This window comes from Dermochelys coriacea, chromosome 24 (genome assembly GCF_009764565.3).
Source record: "Dermochelys coriacea isolate rDerCor1 chromosome 24, rDerCor1.pri.v4, whole genome shotgun sequence".
Lineage (NCBI taxonomy): Eukaryota > Metazoa > Chordata > Testudines > Dermochelyidae > Dermochelys > Dermochelys coriacea.
Window position 1 is genome coordinate 13234996 of NC_050091.1, and position 24539 is coordinate 13259534.

Sequence of the window (24539 nt, forward strand, 5' to 3'; positions counted from 1 at the left end):
GTTAGGATTGAGGGGCACTGACAAAGATTCAGGGAGCTCAGGGCTGGGTTGCAGGGGGCTGCGAGGTGGGAGTGAGAGGCACTGGCAGAGTTGGGGGTGGGGGAGCCTAGGGCTGGACTAGCTGGGAGCTGCAGGTTGGGAGTAAGGGGCACTGGCAGAGCTGAAGAGGTGGGAGTCCAGGGCTGGGCTAGCAGACGCTGCGGTTCAGGAGTAAGGGGCACCAGTAGAGCTGTGGGGGAGCCCAGGGCTGGGCTAGCAGGGGGCTGTGGGATGGGAGGCAGGGGGCTAGTACAGCGCCCAATGTGGGGGGTCCTGTGCCCTACGACTGTGGCTCTCAACCTTTCCAGATGGCCTTACCCCTTGCAGGAGTCTGACTTGTCTTGTGTACCCCCAAGTTTCATGTCACTTAAAAATGCACAAAATCAGACATAATAATGCAAAAGTGTCACACACACAATTACTGAACAATTGCTGACTTTCTTGTCTCCTTCACTGCAGCGCCCAGGGGCTGACATTTCCCCTTTGTCCAGGAGGAGGCGCTGGCACCCAACGCAGCCCCCCAAGCCTCCAACCTGACGCTCATTTGGTGACATGAGCTGTTAGGATCTCAGCCCAGGTCCTACTGGTCAGAACCAGAATGGGATCCCGGCTCCCATCCAGCACCAGGGCGGGGGAACTGGCTGGTTCAGGGGGGTGAGGAATGGGGCATGGGGCCTGTGATGGGGGGGATCAATGGGTGTATGTTGGCAGGGGTGTGGGTGTGTTGGGGGGCTGTGGATGTGTCTCATTCATCCCCCTCCGCCCGTGGCTGAGCTCAGTTGGGTGTCTCACTCTCTCCCACCCCATCACCTCCTCCACCCTTCTATCCATTCCCTCAGCGCCCTCCGCCCCTTCCCTGCCCTGCTGCCCCAGCCCTGCGCCAGGGCCCAGAGCCTGTGAGCTAGACTGGGTGGGGTGGAAACAGACCAGCGACATGGCTGATAAGGGCTAATTAGAGCAGGGGAGCGAGCTCAGCCACACAGTCCCCCACAGGTCCTGTGGGAACTCCCCAGAGCCTTGAATGCATGGAGATGGCTCGCCTGGCTCTGAGATACAGCTGCCTCTGGGGTAGGGCATGGGGGCTGTTTATATGGGAAACCCTCGCCCAACAGTAAGTTGTGACCCCTCTGGGGTGGCTCCTAGAGGGGTAGGGTCCTGTGCCCTCTTCCTCTCCCCCCGAGACAGGCAGTCCCGCACCTGGGGCCGGATCGGGAGCTGGCGCCCCATTGAGGGGAAAGACCTGAGGCCCATTCCCGAAACCCCCCCCCGCAATCCAGGCAGTGATGGATGATCATTTTCCACCAAGTTCCCGCTTTCCCGGAAATCCGCCCTGGCCAGACATCTGTAAATCGCTTCCAGAGCTCAGCTGTGCAGAGCAGTAGGGGTGGGCTGGGAGGGACCCTGATTCCCCCATCACTAGCCTCGTCTCGCCTCTAATCTGTCCGCCCTGGCCCAGCCTGGGCGCTGAGTAACCGGCATGAATAACACCGAGCTCATCTGCTGCTGGCACAGGGCTCAGCCTGGAGCTGGTGGCCCAGGGCAGGGAAGGGACAAATGGGGAAATTTCTACACTGCAAACTTCAGTCCACCACTCACTTAAGAGGTGCAGTGTATGGGGCTGGAAGCCCGGCTTCTCCCCGGCACTCCACTGCTTCCCGGTCTCCCTGCCAGGCCCCCTGGCCTCTGCGCTGCGGGGCTCCTGGAAAGGGTGGGGAGTGGGGAGTCTGGGCGGCCGCTGGGATCTAGCTGGAGCCCCACACCCACCCAGAGAGGAAAACCCAAATGGAGAGCTGGGCACGAGGTTCACCACAGGACCTACCAGCCTTTCTTGTCAGTTTCAGGGCCCCCAGCTGTGAAATTGACAAGAAGGACAGCCACCCTCTGATGTAAGGAAGGCAGGATCACGGGGTCGCCCTAACTACACCCACATAAGCCCCGTGCCTCCGTGGAGCTGGGGTTGTTCAGTCGGGGTAGCGGGGCGCTTACACCGGCAGCAGCCAGGCTGTAGCGTGAACAGAGATGGAGGTAGATCGACGCATGGTACTGGGCTGGGGTCTTAAAGGACCCGCTGCTAACTGGAAGGAGCAGGGAGCCTTTGGAGCAGGATCAACGCTGTTTAGCAGCGTGGGGCTGGCGCAGGCAGTTAGCTCTAGCACTGCCCTGGTGGTAGCCCTTCGATCGCCCCATGTGCCAGCGGAGAGACTGGCTGTACAGTTCACAAGCTGCGCACAGGAATGCCGGCCAGGATGCCACAGTGTGGCACTAGGGGGCACTCTGCTCTGGGGAGCGGGGTGGGAGGGCTCTCCCCTGGAAGACAGGGCTGGCCCTGATGCCCCAGTGTGGTGCTAGGGGGCGCCATGCTGCAGGGAGCAAGGGAGATTCCTGTATAGACAGGCCCTGCGCCCCACCCCAGAAGTGGGTGCATCTCAACACCGGGCCAGGGGTCCATGTATAAAGTGAAGGCTTATCAATAATCATCCAAATTAAAACAAGGAAAGTTAATGACAAGGATCGAGAAGACAGATTTTTCAAAAAAATACATTTTATTTGCCACAGTTCATAAAATAAACCCAATAAAAATCTCTCCTGTTAAATGGCTCTTTGTAATTATTACAGACAAATAAATAGAGGATGTTCCTTCATTTCCCTGCTGGAAAGGGGCCTCCTCTCGCCCTCACGATCTGTAAAGTTTATTGAGGTGAAAGGATCCACCCAGCAAGGGCAGCGAATTTCCCATCCAAACCTTCATCCCCAAACTCAGAACCTGGAGTAGGATCTTTTCAGTGTGAGCAAACAGTGACAGGATGTAAAGTTGGCAGCATTTGTCGGCCTGGAATGGCCAAACTGCACAGTGCAGGATAAAAACCTACTACCACTGTGAAGGGAGATCCTCCCGAACCTTGCAGGGATCACTGATTTGAAAGAGATGAAGTCTGACCAGTGAGTGTGGCCATTCACAGACATAATGGCACCCGCAACATAAAGTCCAGCAATGATGCGCTCCCCCCCGCTCTAACCACAAGCCCCCACTCACCTCCCAGAGACGGGGATAACCCAGGAATCCTGACACCCAGCCCCCCTTCTCTAACCCCTAGAACCCCCTCCCCTCCCAGAGCTGGGGAGAGAACCCAGGAATCCTGACACCCAGCCCCCCCGCTCTAACCACTACACCCCACTCGCCTCCCAGAGCGTGGGAGAACCCAGGCGTCCTGGCAGGCTCACCCAGGGGCCCGCTGATACAGGAGATGCAGTAGAAATAGGACTGGCAGGCACAATCCACGTTGAAGGCCATCCAGTAGCGCAGGCTGCTCATGAAGCTGATGAAGGAGTCAGAGACGTTGAGGATCCGCACGTCGCTCCCCACGGCTCCGTAGTGCTTGTTGGCCTCCAACACCTTCAGCATCTCCACTGTGGCACTGGGGTCCAGCTTGGTGTCTGAGTCGCACACCTGGGGGCAGCCAAGGAGGGGTGTTACTTGCTGAGACCCCCAGGGGGAGCTGTGCTGACCCCTATGCCCAGTGCATCACTAGGAGGCGCTGTACTGCTGGGGGCAGGCTGGGGGCTCTCCCCTGGCAGGCAGGGCTGGGCCCGATGCCCCAGCGTGGTGCTAGGGGGTTTGTGCTGCAGGGAGCAGGGTCGGGGGGTTCTCCCCTGGCAGGCAGGGCTGGCCCGATGCCCCAGCGTGGTGCTAGGGGGTTTGTGCTGCAGGGAGCGGGGTCGGGGGGTTCTCCCCTGGCAGGCAGGGCTGGCCCGATGCCCCAGCGTGGTGCTAGGGGGTTTGTGCTGCAGGGAGCGGGGTCGGGGGGTTCTCCCCTGGCAGGCAGGGCTGGGCCCGATGCCCCAGCGTGGTGCTAGGGGGTTTGTGCTGCAGGGAGCGGGGTTGGGGGGTTCTCCCCTGGCAGGCAGGGCTGGCCCGATGCCCCAGCATGGTGCTAGGGGGTTTGTGCTGCAGGGAGCGGGGTCGGGGGGTTCTCCCCTGGCAGGCAGGGCTGGGCCCGATGCCCCAGCGTGGTGCTAGGGGGTTTGTGCTGCAGGGAGCGGGGTCGGGGGGTTCTCCCCTGGCAGGCAGGGCTGGCCCTCATGCCCAGAACAGCAGTAGGGGGTGCTGGGCTGGGGAGTGGGGTGGGGGGAGGGTAGCCAGCTGGTTGCTCCTACCTGGATAAAGTCCACCGAGTTGCCCAGCGCCCTGAAGGCCGTGTACATCACCTCCCGCTTCCCGCCCCATCGCTGCATGATGCAGACGCATCGCCTGGAGCGGATTAACTCCTCCACCACCAGCTGGCCCGGGTCCACCATCTCCACCTCAGTGTAGAGTCCAGGCTCCTCCCCTCCTGCCCCCTGGGAGCCACTGCCCCCCTCTTCGCCCTCCAGTGGGGGCTGCTGGTGGTAGTTGTTCTCCCAGACATAGGTGCCCACGTCCTCGCCGGCGAAGACCTCCTGGAACATGTCCATCATGTAGCGGTCGTCGGGGCTGTTGCCGTCGATCACCATGAGGATCCGCAGCTTCTCTGGGGGGTACTGGGTGGCCCGCACCGACTCCAGGCACTGCCAGAGGTAGGAGGGGTCTTCTTGGTAGGCCGAGATGGTCAACGCCACCGTCTTGGTGTAGCTACAGGCCGACACCCTCCTCATCTGCCGGTGCTCCAGAGAGGCGAAGAAGCTCTGGATGACCAGGTGGGCGGCGAGGAAGACTCCATAGAGGCCGAAGGCCATGATCCGATACTGGTCGGCCACCAGCTGGATCCCAGCCACATAGGCCCATGTCAGGACCCCCAAGATGAGCAGGGCAAAGGCGATGGTGAGGATGCGGCACCCGGCAGAGATGAGGTATTTAGGCGCTTTTCTGGGGTCCATCTCTGCAAGGGACGGGCATGGGGTGAGATGCGGTTGGGTGGATGTGGACTGGACCCCCCAGGTCTCAGCAATGGTGGGGATTCACCACCTGGGGCTGCCCAAACTGGCAGGAGCTCTGGGGTAGGGCCACAAAAATGATTAAAATGATGACGGCAACTGGCACCCGAAAAGGTCCATTTGAATAAATAAATGACCCACACAGAGCATGACACTCCTCCTGTCACCACCAGGGAGGGAACTCCGGAGTCCTGGCTCCTGGCCCCGCCTGCTGTGACCCACCAGACCCCATTCCTCTCCAAGAGCTGGGGATAGAACCCAGAAGTCCTGGTTCCCAGCCCGCCCCCTCTAACCACTGGACCGCACTGCCCTTACTTGGTGCTGGGCTCACTCTCCTTGCTGCTGCTGCAGCTGCTGTCAGTTTTGGTTCCTTACTCTGGCTGGGGGAGTTTTTGAACAGTGGTCTGGGGATGACGGACACCCTGTGTCTACGTCTAGCTTGGTGGTTTCTCCCCAACTTTAGGTTCCTGTCCTTTTCCTCCACCCAGTTTAGCCCCTCCCCATCTGTCTTTCTTACTTTTTCGTTGTTTCTGTCTTTATTTCTTTCTTTGTTTCTTTTCTGGGGACTGACTGGCTAAGCAGTAGTTCTGCAGAGAAGGACCTGGGGACATTACACTGGAAGAGAAGCTGGCTATGAATCAACAGTGTGCCCTCGTTGCAAGAAGATCAACGGCATATTGGGCTGTATTAGTAGGAACATTGCCAGCTGCTTGAGGGAAGTGATGATTCCCCTCTATTCGGCACTGGTGAGGCCATACGTGGAGTTTTGCAACTCGTTTTGGTCCCCCCACTACAGAAGGGATGTGGACAAATTGGAGAGAGTCCAGCAGAGAGCAATGAAAACGATAAGGGGGCTGGGGCACATGATTTACGAGGAGAGGCTGCAGAAACTGTGGTTATTTAGTCCTGGTCAACACTATGAGTTTAGGTCGGATTTAGCAGTGTTAGATTGGTTTAACCCTGCACCCGTCTATGCTACAAAGCCATTTTTTCCCGACTTTAAGAGCTCTTAAAACCGGTTTCTGTACTCCTCCCTGATGAGTGGATTAGCGCTGAAATCGACCTTACTGGATCCAGTTTGGGGTAGTGTGGACGCAATTCAATGGTATTGAGCTCCGGGAGCTATCCCAGAGTGCTCCATTGTGACCACTCTGGACTGCATTCTCAACTCAGATGCACTGGCCAGGCAGACAGGAAAAGCCCTGTGAACTTTTGAATTTCATTTACTATTTGACCAGCGTGGCAAGCTGCAGGTGAGTGCAGAGCTCATCAGCAAAGGTGACCATGCAGATCTCACCAGCAGAGGTGACCATGCAGTCCCAGAATCGCAAAAGAGCTCCAGCATGGACCGAACGGGAGGTACTGGATCTGAGCACTGTATGGGGCAACGAATCTGTGCTATCAGAACTCTGTTCCAAAAGACGAAAAGCCAAAATATTTGAAAAAATCTCCAAGGGCATGAAGGACAGAGGCTATCACAGGGACCCGGAACAGTGCCACGTGAAACTTAAGAAGCCTACCAAGCAAGCAAGTGGAGAAACTGTTTTCCCCGACAGCCAGGAACTGTTTTTCACCCTGGATCTAGTACTCTCCCAACCCACCGAAGGTGGGCTCCTGGACCTAGAAGGTGGAAAAGGGATCTCTGGTGAGTGTATCTTTGTAAATATAATACACAGTTTAAAAGCAAGTATGTTTAATGATAAATTTACCCTGAAGACTTGGGATGCATTCGCAGCCAGTACAGCTACTGGAAAAGTCTGTTAACGTGTATGGGATGGAGCAGAAATCCTCCAGGGACATCTCCATGAAGCTCTCCTGGATGTACTCCCAACACCTTTGCAAAAGGTGTCTGGGAGGGCAGCTTTATTGCATCCTCCATGGTAGGACGCTTTACCACGGCAGGCCAGCAGCACGTAGTCTGGAATCATTGCAGAACAAAGCATGGCAGCGTATGGTCCCGGTGTTTGCTGGCATTCAAGCAACATCCGTTCTTCATCTCTCTGTGTTATCCTCAGGAGAGTGATATCATTCATGGTCACCTGGTTGAAATAGGGGAATTTTATTAAGGGGACATTCAGAGGTGGCCATTCCTGCTGGGCTGTTTGCCTGTGGCTGAACAAAAATCATCCCTGCTGTTAGCCACGCGGTGAGGGGAGGGGTGAAGTGATCATCCCAGAGAATTGGGTGTGTATGTGTGTGTGGGGTGGTGGTTAATTGGGTTTGTGCTGCACGTTAACTCGAAAACTGCAGTCCCTCCTTTTAAATGGCCAACCCAATGGGTGCTTGGTATGGGTAATAAGGGTACTGCTGTTTGAAATCATTCCCACATGTTAGGAAGGTTAAAGAAGCCAAAAAACTGTGGTTTACCATGTCTGCCTGTAAACCGAATTCTGTGGCCCGTGTGATCTCTCACACCATACCGGCAGGCCCTCTATATAAGAGGCAAAATGCGACCTTGTAAAGAAAGCACACGTGCTATGTAATGTTAACAGCTTGGTTCACCATGAAAGAGTCTACCCATTGTTCTCTAAAATGTCTCTTTTTAAAGACTAATCTCCCTTTTTTTCCTCCTGCAGCTGCAAATATTTCATTGCTCTATGTATCATCTCCGTCCCAGAGGCTATCAAAGATTAGAAGCCAAAAAAACCACACTCACGATTAAATGTTCTCTGAGCTCATGCAGGCCTCCCACGCTGAAAGAGCCCAGCACAATGCATGGAGTCAGAGTCCAGGAAAGCACAAAATGAACGCGAAGACAGGAGGGATGAGCGAGAGGAGAGGTGGCGTCAGCGTGATGAGAGGAGGCAGAATGCAATGCTGAGGCTACTGGAGGATCAAAGTGATATGCTCCGGCGTATGGTGGAGCTGCAGGAAAGGCAGCAGGAGCACAGACCGTCACTGCAGCCCCTGTGTAACCAACTACCCTCCTCCCCAACTTCCATAGCCTCCTCACCCAGATGCTCAAGAATGCGGTGGGGGGACCTCCGGGCATCCAACCACTCCACCCCAGAGGACTGCCCAAGCAACAGAAAGCTGGCATTCAATAAGTTTTAGAGTGTAGTGTGGCCTTGTCCTTCCCTCCTCCCCCACTCCACCACCCCACCCAGTGCTTCCCTCCTCCTCCACCCCTTACGGGCTACTTTGGCAGTTCTCCCCCCATTTGTGTAACGAATTAATAAAGAATGCATGAATTTAAAACAACAATGACTTTATTGCCTCTGCAAGCGTTGATCAAAGTGGGGAGGGGAGGGCGATTGGCTTACAGGGAAGTAGAGTGAACCAAGGGGTGGGGGTTTTCATCAAGAAACAAACAGAACTATCACACCGTAGCCTGGCCAGTCATGAAACTGGTTTTGAAAGTTTCTCTGATGCGCACTGTGCCCTCCTGTGCTCTTCTAACCGCCCTGGTGTCTGGCTGTGCGTAATCAGCAGCCGGGAGATTTGCCTCAACCTCCCACCCTGCCATAAACGTCTCCCCCTTACTCTCACAGGTATTGTGGAGCACACAGCAAGCAGCAATAACAATGGGAATATTGGTTTCGCTGAGGTCTAACCGAGTCAATAAACTGCGCCAGCGCGCTTTTAAACATCCAAATGCACATTCTACCACCATTGGGCACTTGCTCAGCCTATAGTTGAACAGCTCCTGACTACTGTCCAGGGTGCCTGTGTATGGTTTCACGAGCCATGGCATTAAGGGATAGGCTGGGTCCCCAAGAATAACTATAGGCACTTCAATATCCCCAACGGTTATTTTCTGGTCTGGAAAGTAAGTCCCTTGCTGCAGCCGTTCCCACAGACCAGAGTTCCTAAAGATGCGAGCGTCATGTACCTTTCCCAGCCATCCCACATTGATGTTGGTGAAACGTCCCTTGTGATTCACCAGTGCTTGCAGCACCATTGAAAAGTACCCCTTTCCTTCTTTTGGTTTATGTACTGGCTGCCTTGGTGCTCCGGTCCCAAGATAGGGTTATGTGTTCCATCTATCACCCCACGACAGTTAGGGAATCCCATTGCACAAAAGCCATCCACTATGACCTGCACATTTCCCAGAGTCACTACCCTTGATAGCAGCAGGTCAGTGATCGCGTTGGCTACTTGGATCACAGCAGCCCCCACAGTAGATTTGCCCACTCCAAATTGATTCCCGACTCACCGGTAGCTGTCTGACGTTGCAAGCTTCCACAGGGCTATTGCCACTTGCTTGTGAACTGTGAGGGCTGCTCTCATCTTGGTACTCTGGTGCTTCAGGGCAGGGGAAAGCAAGTCACAAAGTTCCATGAAAGTGGCCCTATGCATACGAAAGTTTCGCAGCCATTGGGAATTGTCCCAGACCTGCAATACTATGTGGTCCCACCAGTCTGTGCTTATTTCCTGGGCCCAGAATCAGCGTTCCATGGCATGAGCCTGCCCCATTACCCCCAGGATGGCCAAATTGCTGGGGCCCGTACTTTGAGAGAAGTCTGTGTCCATGTCCCCATCACTCTCCTCACCGCACTGCTGTCACCTACTCGCCTGCTTTTGCAGGTTCTGGTTCTGCACATACGGCTGGATAATGTGTGTGGTGTTTAGAGCAGTCACAAGTGCCGCGGTGATCTGAGTGGGCTCCATGCTTGCCGTGGTATGGTGTGAGCAGGAAAGCAGAGTGGCAGCGGAAGCAGCGGGTGGATGACGATGCTAACTGCAATATGGCACCCGCACAGAAAAAGGTGCAACACAATTGTCAGCCGTTGCTTTCACGGACGGAGGGAGGAAGCAAGGGGTAGGCTAGCAGCAGATAGTGCTGCTGGCTGGGAGAGCAGCCTGGCCCCCTCAAGGATTGAACTCACAAACCTGGGTTTAGCAAGCCAATGCTCAAACCACTGAGCAATCCCTCTGGCAATATTCTTGGTAGGACTGAATCTCCATTAGACAAAACTTAAAGAAGAGAACGACCTGAGTCATTCCCATTTATGTGCAGGCGCCCCTGACGGACCTTACCAAGATCTGCCAGGAGCACCCATGTCAGCCCAGGTGCCCCGACCGACCTCACCGAGCCGGCCAAGAGCACCCAGGAGACGATGAGGACGGCTACCAGTCATACTGCACCATCTGCTTCCACAAGGCAATGAGCTGCTGCTGTGTAGCAATGCAGTCCCGCGTCTGCCAGCACACAGGAGACGTACGGTAATGGTGAGCTGAGCGGGCTCCATGCTTGCTGTGGTTTGGCATCTGCATGGGTAACCCAGGAAAAAAGGCCCAAAACGATTGTCTGCCATTGCTTTCTTGGGGGCGGGGAGAGGGGACCTGACGACATGTACCCAGAACCACCTGCGACAATGTTTTTGCCCCATCAGGCATTGGGATCTCAACCCAGAATTCCAATGGGCGGCGGAGACTGCGGGAACTGTGGGATAGCTACCCACAGTGCATCGCTCTGGAAGTCAACGCTAGCCTCGGTACTATGGAATCATTCCGCCAACTTAATGGTCTTAATGAACTCTTAAATGGTCATAAAGAAGTATGGGATGGATGAATGGACTATAAGGTGGATAGAAAGTTGGCTAGATTGTCGAGCTCAACGGGTAGTGATCAATGGCTCCATGTTGAGTTGGCAGCCGGTATCAAGGGGAGTGCCCCAAGGGTTGGTCCTTGGGTCGGTTTTGTTCAATATGTTCATTAATGATCTGGAGGATGGCGTGGATTGCACCCTCAGCAAGTTTGCAGATGACACTAAACTGGAAGGAGAGGTGGATACACTGGAGGGTAGGGATAGGATACAGAGGGACCTAGACAAATTAGAGGATTGGGCCAAAAGAAATCTGATGAGGTTCAACAAGGACAAGTGCAGAGTCCTGCACTTAGGACGGAAGAATCCCATGCACCACTACAGACTAGGGACTGAGTGGCTCAGCAGCAGTTCTGCAGAAAAGGACCTAGAGGGTACAGTGGACGAGAAGCTGGATATGAGTTAACAGTGTGCTCTTGTTGCCAAGAAGGCCAATGGCATTTTGGGATGTATAAGCAGGAGCATTGCCAGCAGATGGAGGGACGTGATCGTTCCCCTCTATTCGACATTGGTGAGGCCTCATCTGGAGTACTATGTCCAGTTTTGGGCCCCACACTATAAGAAGGATGTGGAAAAATTGGAAAACGTCCAGCGGAGGGCAACAAAAATGATTAGGGGGCTGGGGCACATGACTTATGAGGAGAGGCTGAGAGAACTGGGATTGTTTAGTCTGCGGAAGAGAAGAATGAGGGGGGGATTTGATAGCTGCTTTCAACTGCCTGAAAGGGGGTTCCAAAGAGGATGGATCTAGACTGTTCTCAGTGGTAGCAGATGACAGAACAAGTAGCAATGGTCTCAAGTTGCAGTGGGGGAGGTTTAGGTTGGATATTAGGAAAAACATTTTCACTAGGAGGGCAGTGAAACACTGGAACGGGTTACCTAGGGAGGTGGTGGAATCTCCTTCCTTAAAAGTTTTTAAGGTCAGGCTTGACAAAGCCCTGGCTGGGATGATTTAGTTGGGGTTGGTCCTGCTTTGAGCAGGGAGCTGGACTAGATGACCTCCTGAGGTCCCTTCCAATCCTGATAGTCTATGATTCTATGAATGGTTTTAAGTAGGGACACACACACAATCGACTGTATAAAATCGCTTTCTAAAAAATTGACTTCTATAAATTCAACCTAATTTTGTAGTATAGACATACCTTTAGTCTGCCGAAGAGAAGAGTGAGGGGGGATTTGATAGCAGCCTTCAGCTACCTGAAGAGGGGTTCCAAAGAGGATGGATCTCAGCTGTTCTCAGGGGTGGCAAATGACAGATCAAGAAGCAATGGTCTCAAGTTGCAGTGGGGGAGGTCTAGGTTGAATATTAGGTAACACTATTTCACGCGGAGGGTGGTAAAGCACTTAAATGGGTTACCTAGGAAGGTGGTGGAATCTCCATCCGTAGAGGTTTTTAAGGCCCGGCTTGACAAAGCCCTGGCTGGGATGATTTAATTGGGGTTGGTCCTGTTTTGAGCAGGGGATGGGACCTCCTGAGGTCCCTTCCAACCCTCATATTCTGATTCTATGATTCTATTCCCCTCTCCAGCCCTGTTTGTTCCCCCGCATGCTGGTCATTTATTTTCAGCTGTTTCCCTGTGTGCTTGAAATACACAAGGGTCGTGTATGTTGTTTGGTCTCTTATTCTCTCAGGGTTCCTGTCCTATGCCCCTTTTACATTAGCACATTCATAGCAAACCAGTATCTATGCCATCTGCTTCTCTCTCTCGACTCCTGGAGATCCTAACTCCTGGATTCCGTCTGGAAGCCCCCCTACCCATCTCGATGACCTCAGGGAGCAAACCTGGCCTGGAATGCAATGAAGCCGAAACGCTCTTCTCCGCTCAGTTACTCTATAATTAAATTCCCCCAGCCGGGTGCAGTGTGATGCTCGTGAGGCCCAGATTGACACTGGTATGGAGTGGATAAGAAAATGTGTCACCAATAAATATTTATAGAAGTCAATGAGGAGGAATTGAGCAAACAGGTCTGGGAGTGGCAGGGGAGCTCTCATAATGAAACCAACTCATCGGCATCCTTAGTTTCTTTAATAGTTTCACCAGACCCCCATCTGGTGTGAATCGGCCATCGCTCCATTGGAGTCAATGGGGCCAGATTCCAACTGGGGTCAATCGGCCGTACCTCTATTGGAGTAACTGGGGCCAGATCCCAGTTGTATGATTTATATCACCCGATGATCTGGCTAAACATCTCTCATGTGGAAAGAGTCGCACCTCTACCCTTGTGACTAAGCTGGGTATCACCTCTTCGCTCTGTGGCACAAACCTGCAGACAGTATGCGACCAATTCAATAAAACACAAGCTGGTGGGCTGAGAAAGGGTCAATCTGAATTGTACTTAAAGAGGAAGTGCCCAGGCATGAGGGTCGTGCAATTAATGACATTTCAGTAAATCATTCACGGTTACTCCCAATGTATATATGAATCTGATCCTGTCTTTGGACTATATAGAGAGGAAAGGGGCCATGCTAGACAGGTTAGTGCATCTCTTCAATTTACAGAGAACTTGGAGGTGAACGGAACCATTGTGCGGCTGAAGGTAAGAGTTTTTAATACTGTTAAATTATTGCTTGTAATCACTGATGATCTGCTGCAAAGCGGGTAAAGGCTGGAGATATATCTCAGGTGCAAGCTCCTGCTGTAAAGCCCCATGACGACGACAGAGCCGGGATAAAGCGGCTCAGTTTGTGCAAAGGAAAAGAAGCCTCACTCCTGGAGTGGTGTGTGAACCAAATAGGGAGATTTTCAAAGGCAAAACTGGCGGCGAGGGGGCCAGTGTCTGCTGAAACTCCCTGGGAGTCGGGCCTTGAACTTCCTGCGGCTGGTTTGAACGTCCCAGGTTTAGGGAGCAGAGACGAACCAGTCGACGTACTTGATTTGGACTGTCAAAAAGCCTTCGGCACAGTCCCTCGCTGTAGGGCAGGAAGGAATTGAAGCCGTCCTGGGGTGGGAGGCAAGGGACTGTCTTGGAGGAGAAACAGGACAACAGCCAGAAAACAGAGGAGTTTGCAGCGTTGTTGTAGTCGTTCGGGTCCCGGGATATTAGAGAGACAAGGTGGGGGAGGGAAAAGCTTTTATTGGACCAGCTTCTGCTGGGGAGAGACACGAGCTCTCGAGCTCCGCTGACCCGCAGAAGGGCTCGGTGTCGCACGGAAGCTCGTCTCTTCCCCCCACCTTGTGTCTCTAGAAAACAGGGCTGGAATTCAAGGGAATTTTGTGTGATGGCAAAAGGTTAAAAGTGGAGGCCTCCAGGCTCTGTGCTAGACCCAGCGTTCACGGTTCTTAGATGATCTGACGGGGGTGAGCGAGGAGGTGGTGATATCTACAGAGGAGGCAATGTATTGAGGTTAGTCGGGAACTTCAGGGAGATCGAACGGAGCTGGGTCAATGGGCAACGCGATGGCAGATGAAGTTGAGTTTTGATCAATGCAAAGTAACGCACATGGCGGGGCGGGAGTTTGAAGCCTCCTAGACCTGACAGGTTCTAACCGAATCGGACTGATCCAGGGAAGGGACCGGAGCGTCCCCGTAGGAGGATCAATGGACACCTCAGCTCGCTGCAGAAGAGAAAAGCGAAGAAGCCGTTGGGCCACCCAAGGGGGTGGAGATAATGTGGAAACACTGTAGTGTCCCTCTCCAGATCAGCAGGATGCTCTGATCCTGACACCCCACAGGCCCTGCCGGTCGCCCCATGTCAGAAGGGACGGTGCAGACCTGGAGCAAATACGGACGAGGAAGTGAAAACTGGACCCGATCCCCAGCTGGAGTCAATCAGCCACAGCTCCATTGGTGTTAATGGGGCAGATCCCAGCTGGGGTCAATCTGCTGGAGCTGCAGTGGAGTCAATGGGGCAGATCCCCAGCCGGTTTACACCAGTGTAACTGTTGAAGTCAATGGACCCATAGGCTTGCTGGGGCCCTGGCCATCAGGCAATAAGTACACAGGCTGACTTGCTGTTTAACTGTTTCCTTCTACATTGAAGCTATTTGGTGTAACAGGACGTGAGGCAGGGGCAAGTCATGTCCCCGTGACTGTCACTGGCTCCATTTGACATCTGCGCTTTGCTGGTCACCATCATTCCATCCGGAGCAATGACTATTACAAGGATTGCCCTGCGGAGCGCCCTTCTCCGGTGTCCCGGTGCCCTGCTCTGCTACTGCGAGGCATGTCTGGGCCATGGGGGAGCTGGGAGAAATTTTCTAACCAAAACTTTTCTCCACTGAAAAATGCAGCTTTGGGGCGACTGAAACGTTTCACAAATTTGTGTCGATTTCACTGCATTGCTTCAGCCGGAAAAAATCCCAAACAAACACCACGACAAAGGAAAACGTTTTGTCTGGACATTTCCAGAATTAAACCTTTTAATTTTTTTCAACTCAAATTGTCTTTTCATTTCAAAGTTGACAGTGCTTTTCCTTTTGAAACCAATTTAAAAATGTTTCCAAATGCTTGAAAATGAACCAAAACCATTTTTCATTTGGCTTTTCAGTTGGACGAGAAATTGGGCAAACCCACAACGATCTTCGAGAACTGCCAGTGAACCAAAAAATCGGTTATTTGTGCAGCTCTGTTGCCTGGTGCTTTCCCCCTCGAATCTGGGCTGGAATTCCCTTTCCCGCCTCATTTCGGTCTTGACTCTCTCCTCCTCCCCCCCTCAGGCAGAGCTCGCTGTGTCAGCCGGGAGAAGGCCCCGTTCGGCTCCGAGCCCAGCCCCGAGGGCCTCCCAGCACCAGGATGGTTTCCTTCCTCCTCTGCCTTCTCCCTGCTCTCCTAGCTACGAGTGCACAAGGTGAGTCACCCGCTGCTGTGGCCATGTAACCCCGCCTAGACTTGGACTCTTTATACCCCTGGACCTCCAGTCAGGGGAACATCCAGCATGTGCAGGGAGGGGGGATTAGCTCTGCTGGGTTACAGGGCCCTGTCTACACTACGGCTACTGTCGTGTCCCAGCGCTGCAGCTGGGCTGGCAGAGCCCTGTAGTGAAGACGCCACCTGTCCCAATGGACGGGGTTTTTCCATCCCTGTGGGAACTCCCCTGCCCAAGCGACAGCAGCAAGGCTGAAGGAAGGATTCACCCATCGACCTGCGTCTACTCCAGGGGTTGGGTCGGCCTCACTGCGGTGCTCAGGGTGTGGATCCCCTCCCCACCCCGGCCTCTGTAGTTATAACAGCCTGAACTTTAAGTGTAGACCAGGCTGGAGGGTGTCCGGGGCCTGCTGGCCCCTCACTGAAACATGGTGCTGGGTTTTTGGTCAGCCCTCTCCCAGTAGCAAAAGAAAGGGGAAGGGTTGAAGAGGAGTCAGATCCTAAGACTGACAGTCCCCAGAGCCAATGGGGAGAGGGCATCGCTGCAGGTCAGCCTGATTGACAGGGCATCTGGCCACTGTGGGAGTCAGGAGCCCAGGGCCCGTCCTCCACGTGAGCTGGGGCTGGCTGAGGCAGGGGAGGGCAGAGTTAAGGGGAGAGCAGCAGCCCGAGCTGGGCTGGGGCAGAGGAACAGGAGCTGGGAACTGGGGCAGCACAGATCAGTTGCGCTGATGGCGAGCCAGGGCCGAAGTGCATGGGGAGCCGTGGGCCCAGAGCCAGGTCAGCGGGCACCGGCCCAGCCCCACGTGACACCGGCACGGCATGGGGGGGCCTGGCAGAGGGCCCAGCGCAGGGAGACATCACCCGGCATGAAGCCTTGCAGGCCGGACTCACAGGGGCGATGTGACCAAAGCAGGGGGGTGATGCTGTGCCCCCTAGTGCCTGAGGGTGGGGGGGCACCGCCAGAGCGGGTGTCAGTGCAGTGTGGCCAGAGCCTAGGACGGGTGAGCCAACAGCTGGTGTAAGTAATGCCATGTCTACAAGGACACAAGGTCACCCGAGCACCCCCCAGTTGTGATGTCACTGGGGTAGGGCACATAGGTCAGCAGGCGCAAGGCAGGGGTGTGGACACGGACGTAATTAGGTCCCCCCTGAGCTGCCTCATGTTGACCTAAGTCTGTCCTGTAGACCAGAAGGAGCAGGGAGCGTGTGGAGCAGGATCAGCACCATTTAGCAGCGTGGGGCCGGGGCCTGCAATTGACTGTAGCGTCACCCCAGGGCTAGCCCCTCGCTCTCCCGCAGAGAGACGGCCTGGGCAATTATAAGATGAGCATGGGGTGCTGGCCACGATGCCTCAGCATGGTGCTAGGGGGTGCCATGCTGCAGGGAGCAAGGTCAGATTCCTGTATAGACAGTCCCTGTGCCCCACCCCAGAAGTGGGTGCATCTCAACACCGGGCCAGGGGTCCATGTATAAAGTGAAGGCTTATCAATAATCATCCAAATTAAAACAAGGAAAGTTAATGACAAGGGTCGAGAAGACAGATTTTTCAAAAAAAATACATTTTATTTGCCACAGTTCATAAAATAAACCCAATAAAAATCTCTCCTGTTAAATGGCTCTTTGTAATTATTACAGACAAATAAATAGAGGATGTTCCTTCATTTCCCTGCTGGAAAGGGGCCTCCTCTCGCCCTCACGATCTGTAAAGTTTATTGAGGTGAAAGGATCCACCCAGCAAGGGCAGCGAATCCCCTCCTTCATCCCCAAACTCAGAATCTGGAGTGGGATCTTTTCAGTGCGAGGAAATGGCGACAGGATGTAAAGTTGGCAGCATTTGTCGGCCTGGAATGGCCAAACTGCACAGTGCAGGTAAAAACCTACTACCGCTGTGAAGGGAGATCCTCCCGAAGTGCTCAGGCATTACTGATTTGGAAGAGGTGAGCTTTGACCAGTGAGCGTGGCCATTCGGCAGACGTAACGGCATCCGCAACATAAAAGTCCAGCAATGATGCTCTCCTCCCCAGAGACGGATGAATCTCAGCGGTGGGTGAGGGATCCCTGTGTAACCAGCCCCCCCACCCCAGAGGCGGCTGCATCTCAGTGCCATACTGGATAAACAGCTCCTGCACCCCGCAACAGAAACAACGACGTCTCAACGCCTGGCAAAGGATTCCCTGTGTAAACAGGTCCCGTGCCCCACCCCAGAGGCAGCTGCATCTCAACACTGGTTTAAGACAGTCCCAACAGAGATGTGCGGGTGTGGGAGTTGCAGAGCATGAGATTAATAAATAAAACGAGATCAGACAATTTCTTGGAGCTGGACATTAACTAGGTAGTAGGGGAAAGATGGAAGTTTCTGAGCTACTGTGTCTTGGGACTGACAGAGCTACAGGGCTGATGGGGTGTGAACAATCTACGCCCCCCCACCCCACTGAGCGCTGAAGAGATGCCCAGCGGTCAGTGGAAGAAGGCATCAGCCAGCAGACCTAGCGCCATGCAGGGGTGTGTTGGGGGGGGGAGTGTCCCACCCCGAGGGAAACCTCCCCGCCCCGTGCTGTTGTCGGCTGCGTCTATGCTACGGGGTGAGGCTGGCATCATTCTGGCACTGGAGCTATGCCACTGTAGTCCCTGCAGTGTAGGCATGGCTTCAGTGATGAGAGAATCCAGGAGTCCTGACTCCCAGCCTCCCTGCTCTAACCACTAGACGAGTGGTTCTCAAACTTTTGTATTGGTGACCCCTTTCACACAGGAAGCCTCTGAGAGTGACCTCCTCCCCCCCTTATAAATTAAAAATACATTATTTTATTATTCAACACTATTATAAAGGCTGGTGGCGAAGCAGGGTTTGGGGTGGAGGCTGACAGCTCACGAACCCCACATAATAACCTGTGACCCACTGAGGAGTCATGACCCCCTGTTTGAGACTCATAGAATCAGAATATCAGGGTTGGAAGGGACCTCAGGAGGTCATCTAGTCCCATCCCCTGCTCAAAACAGGATCAATGCCCAACTAAATCATCCCAGCCAGGGCTTTGTCAAGCCTGACCTTAAAAACCTCTAAGGAAGGAGATTCCACCACCTCCCTATGTAACCCATTCCAGTGCTTCACCACCCTCCGCGTGAAATAGTGTTTCCTAATATCCAACCTAGACCTCCCCCACTGCAACTTGAGACCATTGCTCCTTGTTCTGTCCTCTGCCACCACTGAGACCAGCCGAGCTCCATCCTCTTTGGAACCCCCCCTTCAGCTAGTTGAAGGCTGCTATCAAATCCCCCCTCACTCTTCTCTACTGCAGACTAAACAATCCCAGTTCCCTCAGCCTCTCCTCATAAATCATCTGCCCCAGCCCCCATGTCATTTTCATTGCCCTCCGCTGGACTCTTTCCAATTTGTCCACATCCCTTTGTAGTGGGGGTCCCAAAACTGGACACAATACTCCAGATGTGGCCACACCAGTGCCGAATAGGGGGGAATAATCACTTCCCTCGATCTGCTGGCAACGCTCCTACAAATACAGCCCAATATGCCGTTGTCCTTCTTGGCAACAAGGGCACACTGCTGACTCATATCCAGCTTCTCGTCCACTGTAATCCAACTCTCTGCACCAGACCCCATTCCCCTGCGAGAGTCAGGGATAGAATCCAGGAGTCGGGGCTCCAAGCCCCCTGCTCCAGCTACAAGTCCCCACTCACCTCCCAGAACAGGGGATGGAACCCAGGAGTCCTGGCACCCTTGCTCCCTTCTCTCCCCACTAGCCATCACTTCCCTGTCTAATCCGGCCTTCCAGCTTCTCCACAGCCAGGCCAGGGGTGTGAGGTAGGAAGAGAATAACAAGGAACCCTGGTGTCCGGGCCTCACACCTGGACTGTGTAGTGATCGGCCCGCTTCCGGCAGCACCGCCGGATCCACACCCAGTACAGCAGCACCATGCCGGCCCAGTAGCCCAGGTAGACGCCCACCCCGATGACCAGGTATCTCAGCTCGGCCTGCTTGACCAGGCTGGTCCAGACGGGCTGGGCCTCTTGGTAGATGGTGTAGCCCAGCCCCCCCAGCAGCAGGAGCCCCCAGATGGAGACGGGCAGCAGGGGCATCAAGTTGCCCACCATCTTCTTCCTCCCGGAGGTGCCCCAGCTGCTCTTGTTCATGGTGGCGATGGCGAAGTACTTGGCCGGCAGGAGGCCGCCCATGTAGAGCAGGGCGTAGAGGCTCATGAAGAGCATGCGGGGGCTGCCCCGCAGCCAGCAGGCGTAGAGCGCCTTGATGCAGGCCACCAGCTGGACGCAGAGCAGGACCCACAGCACGTCCCACAGGCTGCCGCCATAGAAGAGGCGCAGGACGGTGGCCGTCACGAAGAAGGGGAAGACGCCGGCCACCACGGCCTCGTAGGTCATCCACAGGTGGTGCCGGTGCCACCAGAGGGCGTTGTAGAGCCACTCGCGGAAGTAGGACTTGGTCCAGCGGGTCTGCTGGGCCAGCCAGCGCAGGAAGTGGGCGGGGGTCTCTGAGTAGCAGCGGGAGCGGGCTGTGTACCTGGAGGGAGGCAGGCGGGGGGCTTAGCTAATGCAGAGCTGGGGTTGGAACCCAGGAGTCCTGACTCCCAGCCCCCCCGCTCAAACACTAGCCCCCACTCCCCTCCCAGAGCTGGGGAGAGACCCCAGGAGTCCGGGCCCCCACCCTCAGGAGGACTCGGGCCCAGCTGGGCCGTGCACTCACTTGGTGGCGTAGCCCATGCTCAGCATGCGGTTGGTGAGGTGCCGGTCGTCGCCGAAGGTGCAGTGGGTGCCCAGGAATTTCTGGTTGTACCAGGACTCCAGGAACTGCTGCAGGAGGTCGTTCCGGTACAGGCCTGCAGGGGGCAGCAGGCAGCGCCAGGTCAGCAAAGCCGGAATTCCCAGCGCTCCCTTCCCGGCCCCTCCTAGAGCCAGGATAGAACCCCCTGCTCTAACCACTAGACCCCACTCCCCTCCCAGAGACGGGGAGGCCCCAGGAGTCCTGGCTTCCAGCCCCCCTGCTCTAACCACTAGACCCCACTCCCCTCCCAGAGACGGGGAGACCCCAGGAGTCCTGGCTTCCAGCCCCCCTGCTCTAACCCCTAGACCCCACTCCCCTCCCAGAGACGGGGAGACCCCAGGAGTCCTGGCTTCCAGCCCCCCTGCTCTAACCCCTAGACCCCACTCTCCTCCCAGAGACGGGGAGACCCCAGGAGTCCTGGCTTCCAGCCCCCCTGCTCTAACCACTAGACCCCACTCCCCTCCCAGAGACGGGGAGACCCCAGGAGTCCTGGCTTCCAGTCCCCCGCTCTAGCCACTGGACCCCACTCCCCTCTCAGAGACGGGGAGACCCCAGGAGTCCTGGCTTCCAGCCCCCCTGCTCTAATCCCTAGACCCCACTCCCCTCCCAGAGATGGGGAAACCCCAGGAGTCCTGGCTCCCAGCCCCCCGCTCTAGCCACTAGACCCCACTCCCCTCTCAGAGACGGGGAGACCCCAGGAGTCCTGGCTCCCAGTATCCCCATCTAGTGGCTCTAACCACTAGATCCCACTCTCCTCCCAGAGACAGGGAGACCCCAGGAGTCCTGGCTACCAGCCCCCCGCTCTAATCACTAGACCCCACTCCCCTCTCAGAGACGGGGAGACCCCAGGAGTCCTGGCTCCCAGCCCCCCTGCTCTAGCCAACAGACCCTGCTCCCCTCCCAGAGCTGGGGAGAGAACCCAGGAATCCTGACACCCAGCGCCCCGCTCTAGCCACTAGACCCCACTCCCCTCCCAGAGCGTGGGAGAACCCAGGCGTCCTGGCAGGCTCACCCAGGGGCCCACTGATGCAGGAGACGCAGTTGAAATAGGACTGGCAGGCGCGCTCCACGTTGAAGGCCATCCAGTAGCGCAGGCTGCTCATGAAGCTGATGAAGGAGTCGGAGACGTTGAGGATCCGCACGTCGCCCCCCACGGCTCCGTAGTGCTTGTTGGCCTCCAACACCTTCACCATCTCCACCGTGGCGCCGGGGTCCAGCTTGGTGTCTGAGTCGCACACCTGGGGGCAGCCAAGGAGGGGTGTTACTTGCTGAGACCCCCAGGGGGAGCTGTGCTCACCCCTATGCCCAGTGCATCACTAGGGGGAGCTGTACTGCTGGGGGCAGGCTGGGGGCTCTCCCCTGGCAGGCAGGGCTGGGCCCGATGCCCCAGCGTGGTGCTAGGGGGTTTGTGCTGCAGGGAGCGAGGTTGGGGGGTTCTCCCCTGGCAGGCAGGGCTGGGCCCGATGCCCCAGCGTGGTGCTAGGGGGTTTGTGCTGCAGGGAGTGGGGTCGGGGGGCTCTCCCCTGGCAGGCAGGGCTGGCCCGATGCCCCAGCGTGGTGCTAGGGGGTTTGTGCTGCAGGGAGCGGGGTCGGGGGGTTCTCCCCTGGCAGGCAGGGCTGGCCCGATGCCCCAGCGTGGTGCTAGGGGGTTTGTGCTGCAGGGAGCGGGGTCGGGGGGTTCTCCCCTGGCAGGCAGGGCTGGGCCCGATGCCCCAGCGTGGTGCTAGGGGGTTTGTGCTGCAGGGAGTGGGGTCGGGGGGTTCTCCGCTGGCAGGCAGGTCTGGCCCGATGCCCCAGCGTGGTGCTAGGGGGTTTGTGCTGCAGGGAGCGGGGTTGGGGGGTTCTCCCCTGGCAGGTAGGGCTGGGCCCGATGCCCCAGCGTGGTGCTAGGGGGTTTGTGCTGCAGGGAGCGGGGTCGGGGGGTTCTCCCCTGGCAGGCAGGGCTGGCCTCATGCCCAGAACAGCAGTAGGGGGTGCTGGGCTGGGGGGTGGGGTGGGGGGAGGGTAGCCAGCTGGTTGCTCCTACCTGGATAAAGTCCACCGAGTTGCCCAGCGCCCTGAAGGCCGTGTACATCACCTCCCGCTTCCCGCCCCATCGCTGCATGATGCAGACGCATCGCCTGGAGCGGATTAACTCCTCCACCGCCAGCTGGCCCGGGTCCACCATCTCCACCTCAGTGTAGAGTCCAGGCTCCTCCCCTCCTGCCCCCTGGGAGCCACTGCCCCCCTCTTCGCCCTCCAGTGGGGGCTGCTGATGGTAGTTGTTCTCCCAGACATAGGTGCCCACGTCCTCGCCGGCGAAGACCTCCTGGAACATGTCCATCATGTAGCGGTCGTCAGGGCTGTTGCCGTCGATCACCATGAGGATCCGCAGCTTCTCTGGGGGGTACAGGGTGGCCCGCACCGACTCCAGGCACTGCCAGAGGTAGGAGGGGTCTTCTTGGTAGGCCGAGATGGTCAACGCCACCGTCTTGGTGTAGCTACAGGCCAACGACTCCCTCCTCATCCGCCGGTGCTCCAGAGAGGCGAAGAAGCTCTGGATGACCAGGTGGGCGGCGAGGAAGACTCCATAGAGGCCGAAGGCCATGATCCGATACTGGTCAGTCACCAGCTGGATCCCAGCCACGTAGGCCCATGTCAGGACCCCCAAGATGAGCAGGGCAAAGGCGATGGTGAGGATGCGGCGCCCGGCAGAGATGAGGTATTTAGGCGCTTTTCTGGGGTCCATCTCTGCAAGGGACGGGCATGGGGTGAGATGCGGTTGGGTGGGTGTGGACTGGACCTCCCAGGTCTCAGCAATGGTGGGGATTCACCACCTGGGGCTGCCCAAACTGGCAGGAGCTCTGGGGCAGAGCCACAAAAATGATTAAACTGGGCTGGGAATGGGGCGTTGTCGGGATGACGGCAACTGGCATCCGAAAAGGTCCTTTTGAATAAATAAATGACCCACACAGAGCACAACACTCCTCCTGTCACCACCAGGGAGGGAACCCCAGAATCCTGGCACCTGGCCCCTGTGCTGTGACCCACCAGACCCCATTCCTTCTCCAGAACCAGTGAGAGAACCCAGGAGTCCTGGCTCCCACCCCTACTGCTGTGACCCATCAGACCCCATTCATGTCCCAGAACTGGGGAGAGAACCCAGGAGTCCTGGCTCCCACCCCTCCTGCTTTTCCACCAAATGCATCTGATGAAGTGAGCTGTAGCTCACGAAAGCTTACGCTCTAATAAATTTGTTAGTCTCTAAGGTGCCACAAGTCCTCCTTTTCTTTTTGCGAATACAGACTAACACGGCTGCTACTCTGAAACCCCTGCTGCTGTGACCCTCCAGACCCCATTCATCTCCCAGAACCAGTGAGAGAACACAGGAGTCCTGGCTCCCACCCCCACTGCTGTGGCCCACCAGACCCCATTCCCCTCCGAGAGCTGGGGAGAGAACCCAGGAGTCCCGCCTCGCCCTGCTCTAACCACTGACCCCCGCTGCTCACCTGATGCCGGCTGCTCTCCCTGCTGGTGCTGTCGGTTCTGGCTCCCTTCCTGCGGCTGGAGGGGGGAGCTTTTGAACTGCAAGGAGCAAGGCTGGCGGGGCGGGGCGGGGCGGTTCGGGGGGGACACACACGCTGTGTCTGCGTCAGGCTGGGCGACCCAGCCTCCCCCCACTTGATTCTCACCCCCTCTCCTCTTCCCAGCCGCGCCCCTGCCCCCCGCCACGCTTCCTTCCCCCCCGCCCCCGCAGGCTGGGCATTGACTGGCCATGCCCCGAGCCCTCGATGCTGGCCGGGTCCCGTGTTCTCGCAGTGGGGGCTGCGGGTCGGGAGTGAGGGGCAGGGCAAGGGGGGGCACCGCTGGGGAGGGGGCGGGGGAGATTCCTGGGCTCTGAGCTGATGGGTCTGGGAACGTCAGCGGGTTGGGGCAGCCCAGTGAGTAACCGCCCCCCCCCCCGCCGAGGTGCAGGTGGGTCCTGCTGGTCAGTGGGGAAGGGCCGGGGGGGAGTGCGGCGCTGGATGTTAACTGGCCGGGACGTTGGTGGGGGGCAGAGCAGCAGAGAGAGCCTCAGGGGGACCTTCCCCCGCCCCCCAGGTCTACTGGCGCCCCTCATTCCCAACCCACAGCCCCCTGCCAGCCCAGTCTGGGGCTCCCCCCAACCCCCCAGCTCTGCCGGTGCCCCTCACTCCCGACCCGCAGCCCCCTGCCAGCCCAGTCTGGGGCTCCCCCCCAACCCCCCAGCTCTGCCGGTGCCCCTCACTCCCGACCCGCAGCCCCCTGCCAGCCCAGTCTGGGGCTCCCCCCCAACCCCCCAGCTCTGCCGGTGCCCCTCACTCCCGACCCGCAGCCCCCTGCCAGCCCAGTCTGGGGCTCCCCCCCAACCCCCCAGCTCTGCCGGTGCCCCTCACTCCCGACCCGCAGCCCCCTGCCAGCCCAGTCTGGGGCTCCCCCCCAA

At 56.8% G+C, this 24539-nt stretch overlaps 2 protein-coding genes and 1 long non-coding RNA gene across 3 annotated transcripts; 1 reads left to right on the forward strand and 2 right to left on the reverse strand.

The window, feature by feature from the left end:
- Positions 1–2145: 2145 nt before the first annotated feature.
- On the reverse strand, positions 2146–5027 carry LOC119848083 (hyaluronan synthase 1-like). The gene is made up of 3 exons (XM_038383455.2): positions 4195–5027; positions 3262–3487; positions 2146–2261 (listed from the first exon to the last, which is right to left on the reverse strand). The coding sequence occupies exons 1-3, from the start codon at positions 4891–4893 to the stop codon at positions 2146–2148; spliced, it is 1041 nt and encodes a 346-aa protein (XP_038239383.1). The 5' UTR covers positions 4894–5027.
- Positions 5028–12768: 7741 nt separating this feature from the next.
- On the forward strand, positions 12769–22647 carry LOC122457388. The gene is made up of 3 exons (XR_006276911.1): positions 12769–13036; positions 15160–15286; positions 22579–22647. It is a non-coding gene; the product is annotated as an uncharacterized LOC122457388 (long non-coding RNA).
- On the reverse strand, positions 16853–23667 carry LOC119847641 (hyaluronan synthase 1-like). The gene is made up of 5 exons (XM_038382577.2): positions 23587–23667; positions 22125–22828; positions 21111–21336; positions 20021–20153; positions 16853–19837 (listed from the first exon to the last, which is right to left on the reverse strand). Exons 2-5 carry the CDS (start codon positions 22824–22826, stop codon positions 19162–19164), a joined length of 1737 nt encoding a protein of 578 aa, XP_038238505.1. The 5' UTR covers positions 22827–22828; positions 23587–23667; the 3' UTR covers positions 16853–19161.
- Between the last annotated feature and the right edge of the window lie 872 nt (positions 23668–24539).